The 13937-nt window shown below is 56.7% G+C and overlaps 1 protein-coding gene across 1 annotated transcript in view; it reads left to right on the top strand.

The window, feature by feature from the left end:
• Positions 1-2308: 2308 nt before the first annotated feature.
• The window catches only part of LOC110578202 (TRIO and F-actin-binding protein-like), a 13145-nt gene continuing 1516 nt past the window's right edge, over positions 2309-13937 (top strand). The window contains 6 exon segments of the mRNA XM_044915808.1: positions 2309-2422; positions 6601-6757; positions 8077-8261; positions 9285-9453; positions 13320-13934; position 13937. The exon segment at position 13937 is cut by the window's right edge and continues 1516 nt beyond it. Of these exon segments, the coding sequence (XP_044771743.1) occupies positions 2309-2422; positions 6601-6757; positions 8077-8261; positions 9285-9453; positions 13320-13934; position 13937 (1241 nt within the window).

The following is a 13937-nucleotide window of genomic DNA, read 5'->3' as shown; positions in this document are numbered from 1 at the left end:
GAATAAATGTTAGCTTAAAAAGGGTGCAGATTAAAAAAAGAGAGAGAGAGAGCTATGCATTTTGTGAGTGAGTTCTGCATCAGTGGAAGCGAGCAAATGGAGGCTGAAAACCCCTAGGCATTTCATTTGATCCCCACAGGTACTACTACTCTTCCCATTTTACAGATAAGAAAACTGAGGCATAGAGAATTTAAGTCGCTAGCCCAACATCTGGAGTAAGGCCAGTGCAGGGAAGTGCTGCGAGAATGCACCGGCGGGAAAGACATCAGAGGGAGCCAGGCCCGTCAGTGCCAGCTCTCTGAAGGGCCTCCTGGAAACCCAGACCCAGCAGCAGCTCAGGCTAAACGTGCGGCGGGTCCCGCGCTCAGAGGCATCTGGGCGCCGCCCGCCTCCGCCCCGCCCCTTGCCCTCGGGTTGTCCAATCCCACAGCCTTTATGTAAATGAAGCGCCTAGAGCGAGCCTATGCAAGAGCGGCAGGGGAGTGGTCTTCGTCCACCTCCCGGGCAACGTTCTGATTCATTGTTAAAATAGAAGCTGTGACCCCGGCATCCCACCCCGGCACCCCCTGTGCGTGGAAACCCGAGCCGAGGTCAGTAGCACTGCGCAGCGGAAAGGGGGGACGGGGGCGGGGAGAAGACGCTACTGGGGTAAGGGAGAGGGGCGAGGCATACGGAGAGGGACTGGCTGACCCGCCGGAGAGGTCCAGGAGTCCATTCTCCGGGTGGGGCATGAGTGTCCGCCGAAGGTTTTTCATTGTTACAGCCACACCTAATGTGCATTTTAGAGGATTCTGCCAATTGGTTGGGGATTAAGGAAGAGGAGGAAGCGGGAGCAGTGAGGGGCACGTGGAATAGAGCCCCCAGCCGCCCCCAGGGAAATGAGCCGCCTTCCCTTGTCAGGCGACGCTCCTTTATGTGGTCAGACCAGGAAAGAACCGCCCAAGCTGGGCGGGACCGGTGCGCGCCCCCTCCACCACTGGGGCAGGGGACGTCGCGGGGAGATGACAGCCCAGGGAGGCTGAGGGGCCAGTGACTACCCCCCTCACACACACGCCGGCTCCTGCCACGTCCCCAGGTCTGATGGTGGAGAAGCCAGGAACCTTCGCCCTGGCTGCCCCAGGGGAGGATGTGAAATTCCCCAGGTCTCAGCTGAGATTGGGCCACAAAGGCCTTATGTCCTGGTATGCTTTGGAGGAAACTCACCAGGTGAGGACCGGTGTATGGGCAGGCGACCTGGGGGCACCGCAAGGTGCATGGGGTTTGGGGATATGGGTTCATATTCTGCGCCACTCTCCTCCTGGGGCTCTCTGTGAGTGAGGAAGGCATCTTCAAGTCACTCTTTTGTTGGGGTCTGCCCCCTCTCCCCCAACCCGGGACATGGCGCCAGAGCCCTCAGTGGCCTCACCCAGATGGGAGGGCCCTGTGCTTAAGACAGAGCACCGGGGCTTCTTTGTGGCTAAACCGTACTGCATCCTGGCTGTGTGACTTTGTCCTCAACTCTGAAAATACCTGCTGGCTTTTGCTTCACTCCCAGCGTTGCCCAAGGAACCTGTGTGAATTGGCAGTGTGATCCAGGGCCCCTCACTTCCACCTCCAAGAGGGTGGGGAGGGACACAGACCTGGGCTGGAATTCAGTTCAGCTCCTGGGACCTAGAGCAAGGTGTGGGCCCTAGGTGAGCCTTCGTTGCCTTGTCTGAAATTGGCATTGCTTTATCTACAATGTGGGGTAACTGTGAGGCCAGGGTACTCAAACTTTGGGGTGCAATTGCCTCACCCGGGAAATTTGTTGAAAATGAGCAACCCCAGGCCTCACCTCCAAGAGATTCTCACTGGGTGGATATGGGGAGGGAACTGGGAATATGTTTTTGTTTTTGTTTTTTAAAGTAATCTCTTGGCCCAACGTAGGGCTCAGACTCACAACCCCAAGATCAAGAGTCTCATGCTCCACCGAATGAGCCCGCCAGGTGCTCTAGGAACAAGCGTTTTAGGAGCAGCTCTGCTGAGTCTAATGCAGCGTCCTTGGAACACACTTTGAGCAGCACTGCAGTGATGACTAGAAATCACATGTCAAATGCTTGGCAGAGTGCCTGGTGCTTAGTAGGTGCTTAATGAGTGTTTACCGAGTGAGTAAATGAACAGCTAAATGAATGGATGGATAACCTTATTTCCTTAGTCCTTATCTGTCTGGGGGTAGCTAAGGCTGGGTTCCGGTGGGCTGCCAGCCAGTTGCCTGGTCCTTGCCTCCCCCGCATTCTTCCCAGGCCCCACCATAGGATCGCAGGAGCTACTTTGGCCTGACTCAACCAGTATGGAGGAGGTGGCTGGGAATGCCCCGTGTGAATACTTTGAGGCCAACGTGCTTGCCCAGAGCTGCTGTCAAAATTGCTTCCACCCTGAGGAGGCCCACAGACCAAGGCACCAGGTAGGCCAGCTTCCCTGAGTGGTTGTGGCGGTTTGGGATGGGGGTGTTCAGGACGGGCTGCGCCTGGTGGGCCACTAACTTGTGGCCAAACCCAAACACTGGCCTTCCTCCTGGGCAGAACAGAGGTTCTGCCATCTGTACAATGAGCTGATGGGACCACGTTATGTTTCCCAAATACAAGTCATTCTCCTGCTTTTATGATTTTTTGCCATGGCCTCATGTCATTTAGTACTTATTTTATTATGCTTTAAATAAACATCCTTTTTAAAATTTATACTAAAACAAAACTTTATAGCATCACCACAAATGGGACACTAGGATCAGATCCTTTATATAGAAGGTTAAAAAGGTAGAAAGAAAAGGAAGAAAATCAGAAATGTCATTAAATTCTCACTAGAGAGTGTTGTCAGCTGAAGGCTCTGAGCCCAAGTCTTGCTGTCTCTCTTTAAAAAGAGAGATTGGCAGGTGTTAGGGAGGCATTAAAGGCATCCTAGCTCCTACTGGAGACTCTCCCTAGAGGTATTGAAGGAAAGAAAGGGGAGGTGTTTTCTCACTTTGCCATCCTCGTGGTCTTATGCCAAGCCCCACTCCGTGTAAATCCAGAGCTCCCGGTACAGAAGCTACGAGAAGCATGGGACCGTGAATCTCCATGGACCCCTCCGGGCTTGACCCTCCCCCGCCCTGTCCCCCATGGTTCTGTCATTCCCAGCGGGTCCTGAGGCTCCTCCTGAGCCTGGCATCCAGCTCCATGCAGGGTGTTAGACTCCACGAGGTGGCCTTCCTAAGGGAGTTACTGTTCAGCTTCAGAGCCAGGCAAGCCAGAGTCCCAATCCTAGGTTTGCCATTTACTGGCCATGTGACCTGGGGTCTTACCCTCTCTGGCTTCACTCTCCTAATGGGGGAAGTGGGGCAACAGGGCCTTCTCACTCAGGGCATCTGGCACCATTTAGTCCAAGGACATGTGGCTAATTCAATACACGTTAGTTTCCTCTCTTCGTCCTTCCTGAGCCAAAAAATAAACCTGGGAGAGAATTTTCTACCTGTCCTGATACTTCCAAGAATAGCTCTCTACCCTCAGCCCCAAGTTCAGGGAACACACCCCAAAGCCCCGCGAGTCTGTCTCTGATGCCCATGGCCTTCCGCAGTGGGTGGGGAGGTGGCAAGTGTGGAACAGGAGGAGAAACTTGGATTCAGACAGGTCTCAGTTCTAGTGTCAGTCCAACCACTTCCGGGCTGAGACCTTAGGCCAGCTCATGTGTTCACTCATAAGGAACAGGTGCCTGAAATGTGCCAGGCGTTATGCTACTCAGGAATGTACAGATGTGGCCCCAGGTCCCAGGGCAACCCTCTCCCTGAGGCTTACTCTAGCTCCCCTAGGAGCTTGGGTGCTGGATGCATCCCTGCTCTATTCTCAGCTGAGCCTCCCACAGGCCAGGGGGGCAGGTGGTTATCCCTGGAAATCAGGAGGCCTGGACCAGGTCACAGCCAGGATCTGCAGAGGGAGGACGGGCTACATGGGAGGGTCCTGCTGTCTGCCAGGCACCACACATCCCTTTTCAATGTATTTATTTATTTATTTATTTTAAGATTTATTTATTAATTTGAGAGATAGAGAGAGAGCATGAGCTGGGGGAGGGGCAGAGGGAGAGAGAGAATCCCAAGCAGACTCCCCACTGAGCAGGAAGCCTGATGCAGGGCTTGTCGCGGGGTTCTTCTGGGGGTTCGATCCCAGGACCCTGAGATCATGACCTGAGCCGAAACCAAGAGCTGGATGCTCAGCGGACTGAACCGTCCAGGCGCCCTTTCATTGTATTTATGTATTTATTTATTTTTTAATATGTATCTTTTTTTAAAATTTTTATTTATTTATTTGAGAGAGAGAGAGAGAGAATGAAAGAGAGAGAGAGAGCATGAGAGAGGGGAGGGTCAGAGGGAGAAGCAGACTCCCCGCGGAGCAGGAAGCCCGATGCGGGACTTGATCCCGGGACTCCAGGATCATGACCTGAGCCGAAGGCAGTCGCTTAACCAACTGAGCCACCCAGGCCCCCTCAATGTATTTATTCTTAAATGTATTTAATATTCTATTGATTTAACCCTAATAAAATTCTATTTAATGTTTTTACATTATTTATTATATTGAAGATGTGCAGACCAGGCACTGTTCTAAGCCCTTTACAAATATTGACCCATTTGGGGCGCCTGGGTGGCTCAGTCGTTAAGCGTCTGCCTTTGGCTCAGGTCATGATCCCAGGGTCCTGGGATCGAGCCCCGCATCGGGCTCCCTGCTCAACAGGAAGCCTGCTTCTCCCTCTCCCACTCCCCCTGCTTGTTGTTCCCTTTCTCGCTGTGCCTCTCTCTGTCAAATAAATAAATAATCTTTAAAAAACAAAAACAAATATTGACCCATTTAATTGTCCTAACATCCCTAGGAGGTGCATGTTCTTATCATCCCAGTTTTGTAGATGAGAAAACCAGGCTCAGAGAGGGAAACCACTGGGTTGAGGTCACCCAGCTAGGAAGTGGAGGTGCCAGGACTGGGCCTGACGTCTGTCTGAGGCCAGAGCCCGTGCTGACCCGCAGACGGGAAATCAGAGCCAGGGACTGGCTTCGGGGCCTGCTCAGGCGGGCAGTGGGCAGTGATGGGGGCTTGGGTGAAAGCAGGGAGGAGGTGCCATGACAGGCTGGGGGTCCTGCTTGGGCCCAGCTGGGCTGGACCCCTTGGTGGTACCCAACCCACTGCTCCCTCCTCATTCATGTGGCAAGGTCCCCAGGGCGGCCAAGGCGCCAGGCTGGGCTGTGGATCTGACACCTCCCGCTGTCGAGTTCTGATCAGAATCTGGCTCCAGGGCAGGGGGCGAAACTGAACCCACATGGGCCTCCTCTGGCTTGGATGGCCCTGCGCCCACCCGGGCCCCGCTCCTTGGCACTGCCCAGGGCCCGCTCTCCGTGGCTTTCTTGGCGTCGGCGCGGGTGCCCACCCTGCAGCGTGGCCGGGCTGTGGCCTCAGCCCTGGGCGCTGAGCTCCGGGGTCCCCGGGGAGCCGGCGCCCAGCCTCCCCTCTCCCTGCCCGGCTCTCAGGTGAGCGGCGGGGATCAGGTTCCTGCGGTTTCATGTCCCTCATTGTTCTTGGCTGGGCCCCGGCTTATGAAAGAGTAATGAGGGGCCCCTGCTCGCAGCCGGCCCCTCTAAGGTTTCCGCCGCCTCGGCCGCCGCCGCCACGGCCCAGAGTCGGGGCCTGGGAGGGCGGCAGCGTGGGGGCCTGAGCCGGAGCCCCCCGGGGACGAGGGTGCTGACAGCCGACAGCCGCCACCGCAGGAGCCCGCCGGCCAGGTAACCTGAGAGGAGGCGGGGTGCAGGGTGCGACGGCCGCCGGCTCCCACCACCAGGGAGGGCCGGCCGCCCCGGCGAGGAGGGGAGGAATGGGGGGGCCTTCCTGGAGCTGAGCCGCCGCCGATCCCCCCGGGTGAGCCCAGCTCCAGCCTCCGCAGGTGTGGCCTGGCCGGGCGGGCGGGCGGGGGAGAGAAGGCTGCGGGCTCAGGGCCCCACCCCCACCCCCACCCCGGGGCCTGGACCCTCCTGCTCCCCGCCAGCCCCCTGCGCGCCCCCTGCAGCAGGGCAAATCTCCCCTTGCTCCTTCCCCCCAGGTCTCGCTTTCCGTCCCCTCAGACTTCCTCCTCCTCCCGCAGACCATGTCCTTCACTCTCCAGGTGGGCTGCGTCCCTCCTCCTCACCCTCCGCCCTCGACCTTGTTCTCCAGCTACAGGAGACCTGTTTGGGCCCTTCTGTTCCCTTCACAGCCTCCAGCGCACACGCACGTGCGCCGACACACATGTAGAGCTAAACTCACATGCGCTGATGCAAACTTGCGCATTAGTGTCCCCCTGCCCCGACCTTGCAGACACGCGCGCCGGCGCACACTTGCACACACAGGCCTTCATACACACACAGACCTGTACATATACGTGTGCTTGCACACACCCTGCACCTCTGCCAGCCCCCCGCTTGGGTCCCCAGAGGCGCTGCCCGCCTGATGGACAGCTCTCCTTGAGAAGCCTGAGATCCCAGGAGGAGATGCCCAGACGCTCAGCTACACTGCCTGGTGGGGGGAGGGGCTGCGCAGGGGGAGGGGAACCCCCACGTGGGCCGGGAGCTGCCTCCTCTCTCCAACTGTGCCCCAGGAGCCGGGGAGCCCTCCAAGTGCTGGGGTGCCTTACTGCGACCTGCCACGCCGCCCGCCTGCCTCTGAGGACCCTCCCCGTTCCTCGACTTCCGGCTGCCAGTCCGTGGCAGGCCCGGGCCTTGGGCCAGGGCCTGAGAGGTGGGTAGAGCCCCAGGGCTTGGGGAGGGGCTCCCTAGGGGAGGATGCCCTCACCCACCCCACCCTGCACCCCTTCACCATGGCAGGATCTGTCTGCTGGCTGCGGGCATGGGTCACGTGGGCAGGTCACAGGGCCTGGGCATAGGCCAGCAGTGGCCATGTTCCTTGGGCCCTAGCTCAGTTTGCTCTTGGGTGAGGAGCAGCCATGCACCCACCCTGCAGGGGGCATGGCCCCCAGCCTGCTCACATTTCCTTGGCACAGCTTTGAAAGATTAAACAGGTGGGCACCTGTGACCACCCACCTACCTGACCGTGCGCTGCTCCAGGCTCTGGGGTTCCCTCCACCCCCCGGCCTGAGCTGAACTGAAGTCCCTCTTTGAGGCCATGGTGCCTTGGGAGGGCATGGCCGAGGGCCCAGAAACCTGGGTTCCAGCCTCTGTTCCATCCCCGATGGGCTAAGGAAACAAGTCATTCCCTCCTTTATGCCTCAGTTTCCCTGTTTAAAAAATAAGAGGAATTGAATCAAATCAGCTTTGCTTTGGGAACATGTACGCCTCACAGAGAGGTAGTACTTAACCAAAACCAGCTCTGCCACCAAGTATGTTTCAGAAAGTCCAGGGTAAACAGATTTGAATATCTGTCTTGCAAGACTTGTCAGAAAATTCAGTTTGCTAGCAGGCCTTGTGCTTTTGGGTAGGGTGGTAGAAGTATGTGGTACATCCCAAACTCACGTGACCACAGACCTTTTTCGGGGCCATCATCCCTTCCTGTCTTGTAGGTCCATCTGTGGGTCACTCTTTGGGGACACTGCCATCTATAAGCCTACTTGGGCCTCTGACTATCTGGACTGGCTTGTCTAAAGCAGGGCTTTCTCTGCTACTCCCTCCCTTGGCATCCAGACTGGTGACCCTGTCACTATCCCTGGAGCCCTGCTACCTCTTGAGGCCCCTCTTCAGCCCAGTATACTTGTCATGTCAGTTTTACTAAGCTTGGGGGTCCCACTCCTGCTCCAGTGACAGAGGATTGGTGCTGGGGTCACAGGCATGGTTCACAATGCAGCTGTCCCCCTTCCTGGCTCTGTGACCTTGGCCAGACCCTTGAGCTCTCTGAGCCTCAGTGTCTTCATCTGTAAAATGGGAATCACGACACACATTTCAAAGGGAGACTGTTGTAGCCAAATGAGGCAGTCCATGTGAAAAGCCCAGCACAGGTATTCACTCCCTCCTTTGCTCTAGTGTGAGGTGTGTGTGTACCTGGGTGGGGTACTACTCCCTAGTTCCCATGACTTTTTGGGGAAGAAGTCATAGGTCTGTTTCTTCTCCCAGGGGCCGGTCAGCAGGGTCCTCCGCAGAGGCGCCCACAGCTGCCCCTGGACACAGGAGCCAGGAGCCAGAGACAGTGCCCTATCTGGGGGGTCTGGCCTCCTCCCTGGGAGGCAGCTTCGACGAAGGCCCTGAGTCTGGCACCAGCTCCAGCCCTGACTGCAACACCCCTGATGATACCAGCGACTCGTCCTCCGTGGTGAGCTGGGGAGGGACGGCCGGGGGCAAGATCGCCCCTCTGTGCCAGCCCTGGGGTCCCCCCCAAACCTCCAGACAAGGGTTGAGCCTCTTACACCAGGGAGCTGGGCCAGGGCCCTCTGGAGACTTAGCCGGCACCTTGGGCCGCCCGAACCAACCGCCTGGGAGGGGCAGGGGTCTCTTCCGTGAAAAGACGGAAGGAGTGTCAATTGACAGGAAGTTCCAGGTGAATCACCAATGGGGTCAGGCTGCCCAATACTCTCAGGTCACAGAGGGCCGGGATGTTGGGCATGCTGTCTGGAGCAAGGATGGGCTGGTTCTGGGCCCTGTCCTGGTCACACACCTCTGAGCTCCATGTCCAGCCCTGGCATAGATCTCTGAAGGACAGAGGAGAGGGAGCAGGGTGGGCAGCCCAGGCAAGGGCTGGGGGCCATTTGGCTGGGAGAAGAGAAGACTCGGGAACTTCCTGGGGTATTCACCCCTCAAAGGGCTGTCACAGGGCAGGAGAGGCAGGTTATCTGTGAGACCTCTGAGGGAAAGTGATGGGACGGCAGGTGTGGGCTCAAGAAGGCTCACCACCCCCTCTGAGGTAGAGACTTTTATGGCCCCATTCTACTGAGGCTCAGAGAAGGGAAACAACTTACCTGAGGTCATGTATCTGGGAAGTGGAGGGGCAAGGCTTTGAACCCACTTCTCTCTGGACCCTGGGGGTGTCTCCGGGGACCGGGGGCTGCCATGCCAGGGCCTTTCTACCACAGGGAGTCCAAATGCCCTGGGTTCAAGTCCCCTCCCACCTAAACCATTTCCCAGCTGCTTGACTTAGGGCAAGTTTTTAGCTCTGACGTACATGCCTGCCTCAAGGGTTGGTTGAAGATTAGCTAAGTTAACGTCTGCAAAGAGCCTGGCGCTGTGCTGAGTATACAGCAGATGCTCTTCAATGTCAGAGCCTTCCCTTTATCTACCTATCTCATGCGGGGAGCACAGGCCCTAGAGGCTCCATGCTTTCTCCTCCCTTCCCTGGCAGGACTGGGACACTGTTGAAAGGCGGGAGGAGGCCTCCAGCAGGGACGAGCTCACCATGATGATCCCGAGGAAGCCCCAGGAAGGGCCAAGAGCTGACAGTGCCCGAAGGGCTCCATCTCTCCTCACCCGGTCCCCCGTGGGAGGGGATACCGCAGGCCAGAGAAAGGAAGGTGAGTCCTGCTAGGCCAGCTTGGTCGCTGTGACCACAGGTGTGGTGATGGCCCGGGGCCTGGCCAGATCTCACTGGCCATCTGGGTCCCCCGGCACATCTTACTTTGGTGGCCTGAGTAATAACAGTACAGTTCCCATATAATTATGGAGCGGCCACGGTGTACCATGCGACCTACTTTAAATACATCATCTCACAGCTGGTTGGTTAGGATCAGGTTGCAATTGACAGAAACCAACTGAATGTAAATGAAATGACTCACCTAAGTAAAAAGTTTAGGCGGCTGTGACTTCAGGTATGGTTGGATCCACATGTTCAAATAGTATCAGAAATCTGGTTTCTACTGTGTTTTCTTCTGCACTGGCTTCGTTCTCAGCCAGACCGTCCCCCAGTCGTGGCATGATGAGCAGCAGCAGGCCCAGGCTGTATCCCACCTGCATATCAGCTCCCAGGAAAGACGGTACAATCTTGTCCATAGGGTTTTCCCTGGGACCCAACGTGGGTCACATGCCCAACCTGGTGATCAGGGATGGGGTCAGGCCCCTGTGCACACCTCATGGCCTGAGAGTGGGGGAGGAGATTGCCCACAGGAAATCAGGAGGATTGTTTGCAGAGAAAGGGAAAAGGCCACTGGGCAGGCCACGCCCCCAGACGCCCATGACCCTGGTTAGCACCTCGCTGGCATGTGAGCCGGGTATGGGTGATGGGAGCCTGGGGAGCGCGGGAGTCGGGGGGAGGAGAGAGGAGGCTGATGTAGGGGGCCACTCACACCCTGACCCTCCCTCCAAGCCTGTTTTTCCTGCAGTCTGTTCCATGTCACCACCATTCTGACGGCTCAGGCCCCCAATCTTGTGTTTTCCCGATTTCTCTGTTTCCTCACCTTTGTATTCAGTCAGCAGTTGTGGTTAGCACCACCTGCAAAACACACCCCTCAAATCTAGCCCCTTCTTGCCATCTGTACAAGTACTCCCTGGCCAGACCACTGCTGCCCCCCGCTGGGATTGTCACCAGAGTCCCCTTCAAGCCTCCGGATTCTGTCCGGCCCTCTCAGTCCATTCCCCACAGCAGCTGGAGCCGCCTTTAAAAACACGAGGGGCACCTGGGTGGCTCAGTCGGTTATGCATTTGACTTTTGATTTCAGCGCAGGTCATGATCTCAGGGTCGTGAGATCGAGCCCCGCATTGGGCTCCGCGCTAAGCATGGAGCCTGCTTGAGATTCTCTCTCTCCCTCTGCTCCTTCCCCTGCTCCCGGGCATGTGTGCTCCCCCCCACCCTCTCTAAAAAAACAAACAAAAACATGAATCAGATCTTATCACCACCCCACCCGCACTGCCTTGCCCTCTCAGGCCCCGGGGAGAGGGTGCATGGGAAGAAGTAATATCACAGAGGATGCAGGGAGCCAAATGCCTCCCCGGAGTGAGAGTGGCCTAATAGGTAGGTGGGATTTTGTACTAAATACCTGCTTTCTTGCTTCTCACACAGGGCAGTGGAGTGGGGGAAGGCTCACTCTGTGCCCTTCTTGATTGAAGGCAGTCACTACTGTCCACTTGGTGGCAGGCTCCCACACTGCAGACAGGGAGCCAAGGCCCCGGAGGAGTTAACCAACTCCAGGATGAGATGTTAGGAACCCCTTGACATGGCGCTCTGGGCACCTCCTAGTTTGCAAAGCACACTCCAAGGGGCAGGCTGCACAGAGCCCCGCCGGCCGAGGAACAGGACACGGTGCCCTAGGACATACGTAGAGCCTGCCCTGTGTGCGCGTTAGGGGGCTGTGGGAGAGAGGTCAGATCCTGGGGGGGCCAGGCCGAAAAGGATGCTCGAGATGGGCAGGCAAGGAAGAAGCCTGGGCTGGGGGTGGGGGCACTGACCCCACCATGAGGCACCAGGAGTGGTGGCAAACGCCATCTCAGCCAGCACCCGTGCTCAAAGGGTGAAGCAGAGCTCAGAGCTGGAGGCGGGCAGCACAGTATGATTGAGCCCTTCCTGTGTGCTCAGCACTTTCGTCAGCCGGGGAGACACAGAGGAAAACTAGAAGGTGGGGCCCCTCCTCAAATGGAGCAGGGAGTCTGGTGGGGGTGGCCAGAGCCTCACCGGCCATGTGAAATCCCTGGATTTTCTTCCAAATGCAGTTGGGAGCCCCTGATGTTTTTGCCATCTTTTATTTTGAAATAATTTTAGATTTATAGCAGAGTTGCGAAGAGTCCAGAGAGTTTCCATTATACCCTTTGCCCAGTTCGCCTAATGTTGACATCTTACAAACCCAAAGTACGGCTATCAAAATTAAGAAATTAACATTGGTATAGCACCACTGTCTAACCTATAGACTTTATTTGGGTTCATCCGTTTTCCCCCCTAATGTCCCTCTGTGGTCCTGCGCTCCCATCCAGGACCCACACTGCATGGAGTGTAAGCAGGGGTGATCTAGCCAGGTTTGCTTTTGGAAAGGATCTCCCTGAATGGGATGATGACCTGGGGCCCCCAGTGCACATGCTGGGGGCTATTGCAACCATCCAGGCGAGGGATGTGGGTGGCTGAGGGGGAGGTGGGAGGAGGCGGATAAGAGAAGCCGGCCGATTTAGAACGCCATGGGGCGTCAGTTCATTGGGCAACAACAATGAAAAATTAAGTGCTGCTATGTACTTGGTTCTGGTCCCTTGCTAGGTGCTGGAAATTCAGACTTCAGGGCCAGCAGGTCAGAAAGTTTGGAGGAGACAGAGCTTTCCAAGCAGGAGGGGAGGGCGTCTTAAGCATGGCCTTTCTTTTCTTTTCTTTTCTTTTTATTTATTTATTTGAGAGAGAGTGAGTGTTCGAGAGAGCTAGCACAAGCTGGGTGGGGGGTGGTAGAGGCAGACTCCCCACTGAGCAGGGAGCCGGATGTGGGGCTCCATCCCAAGACCCCGAGATCATGACCTGAGCCAAAGGCAGACACTTAACTGACTGAGCCACCCAGGTGCCCCTTAAGCATGGCCTTTAATGAAAGCAGTGGTGGCTCATTCCAGAAGCCACCATACCCTTTATTCCTCTCCTGAAGCTCCGGCCGGGGGACACACACACAGCTGGGGGCCACCACATGCTGGGTGACCAAGGGCTGAGGGGGCTGGAGGGTGACACTGAGGTCATGGTGGTCCCTCCCTGGGAATGGGAGTTGTGAAGGGGTCCCTGTTTAGGGCAGTTACATTAATCTCTCGGACCAGGGCTGCTTAGACTATAATGTGCATGCAGATCACCTGGGAATCTTATTAAAATGTAGATTTCTCGCAGTGCGCCCAGGGGGGGCCCTGAGAGTCTGCATTTCTAGCAAACTCCCAGGTGAGGCCCATGCTGCAGGTTCACAAAAGTCCATGTCAGGCTCAGGGCAGCCCTGAGAGCATCCGGGGCAGGAGCCTTTCTGGGTATAAGGAATGGGAGCTTTCTAGAGCTATCACACGTGAAAGAGCCTCCTTAGAAGAGATGGGGGGAGTTCTCAGATCCCACTCGCAGGAGGTAGAACAGGGAAAGGGAAGTTGCTAGGTAGCTGCCCCCAGACCCACCTCTCCCTCTCTTGGGTCCCGTGGGCTCTTGTCGAAAGAGCTCTCTACAAGTTTGTGCAGGGATCCCCAGTCGACGTGCCCTTTCAGCTCTGGAGCCTACCTTCCAGTGACTTGAGTCAGCTGGGGTTTCAATGTCAAGTTCCCAGCCTCAGCTTGAGAGAGGCCTTTAAGCCTCATCCGATCTAACTCGCTCCGAAGGGTGGACTCACTTGGTCTGGACAGTGGGTCCTCTAAGAAGGGGCTGTGGGCTCTGCCTTAATCATCTGTCCCAGGGGACAAAGAGAGGTTGTGTGTGAGACCCCTCCCCTTACCTTGAACCCACCTCTCCTCTCTCCAGACACCAGTGGGAGCCGAAGTGCCGGACAGCACTGGGCGAAGCTCCGGGGAGAGAGTGGGAACTTCTTGGAGCGGCACCGGTTGGCACTAACCCCGGCTTCCTGTGCGACACTGCAGGGCGGACCTCACAGTGCCACCCCCCAGGCTTCCTCTCTTCATTGTTCTGCCCAGAGGGATGTTGCCCAGACTGCTTCCACACAGTTCGATACCCCCCGAGCCTCCTCTCCCACACAAATCGCCCAACGGGACAAACCCAGAACCTCATCCACCCAACAGGACATCCCCAGGACCTCTCTCACACAGCACAACACCCCCAGAGCATCCTCTCCCTCAAGAATCGCCCAACGGGGTAACCCCAGAACCTCCTTCGTCCAACGAAACAGTCCTCGAGTTTCCTCTCCCACCAGAGCCACCCGACAAGACAACTCTAGAACCTCTTCTATCCAACAGGACAACCCTCAGACTTCTTTTCCCACATGTATTCCCCAGAGGGACAACCCCAGAGCCTCCTCTCCCAACAGAACCATCCAACGGAGCAACCCTAGAACATCCTGTGCCCAACTGGACAATCCCAGAGTTCCCTCTCCCAACAGAGCCACCCAGCGGGACAACTCCAGAA

The sequence above is a fragment of the Neomonachus schauinslandi genome, chromosome 5 (assembly GCF_002201575.2).
Source record: "Neomonachus schauinslandi chromosome 5, ASM220157v2, whole genome shotgun sequence".
Lineage (NCBI taxonomy): Eukaryota > Metazoa > Chordata > Mammalia > Carnivora > Phocidae > Neomonachus > Neomonachus schauinslandi.
Note: the sequence above shows the minus strand (reverse complement) of the source record. Positions and strands in the feature narration are given on the sequence as shown.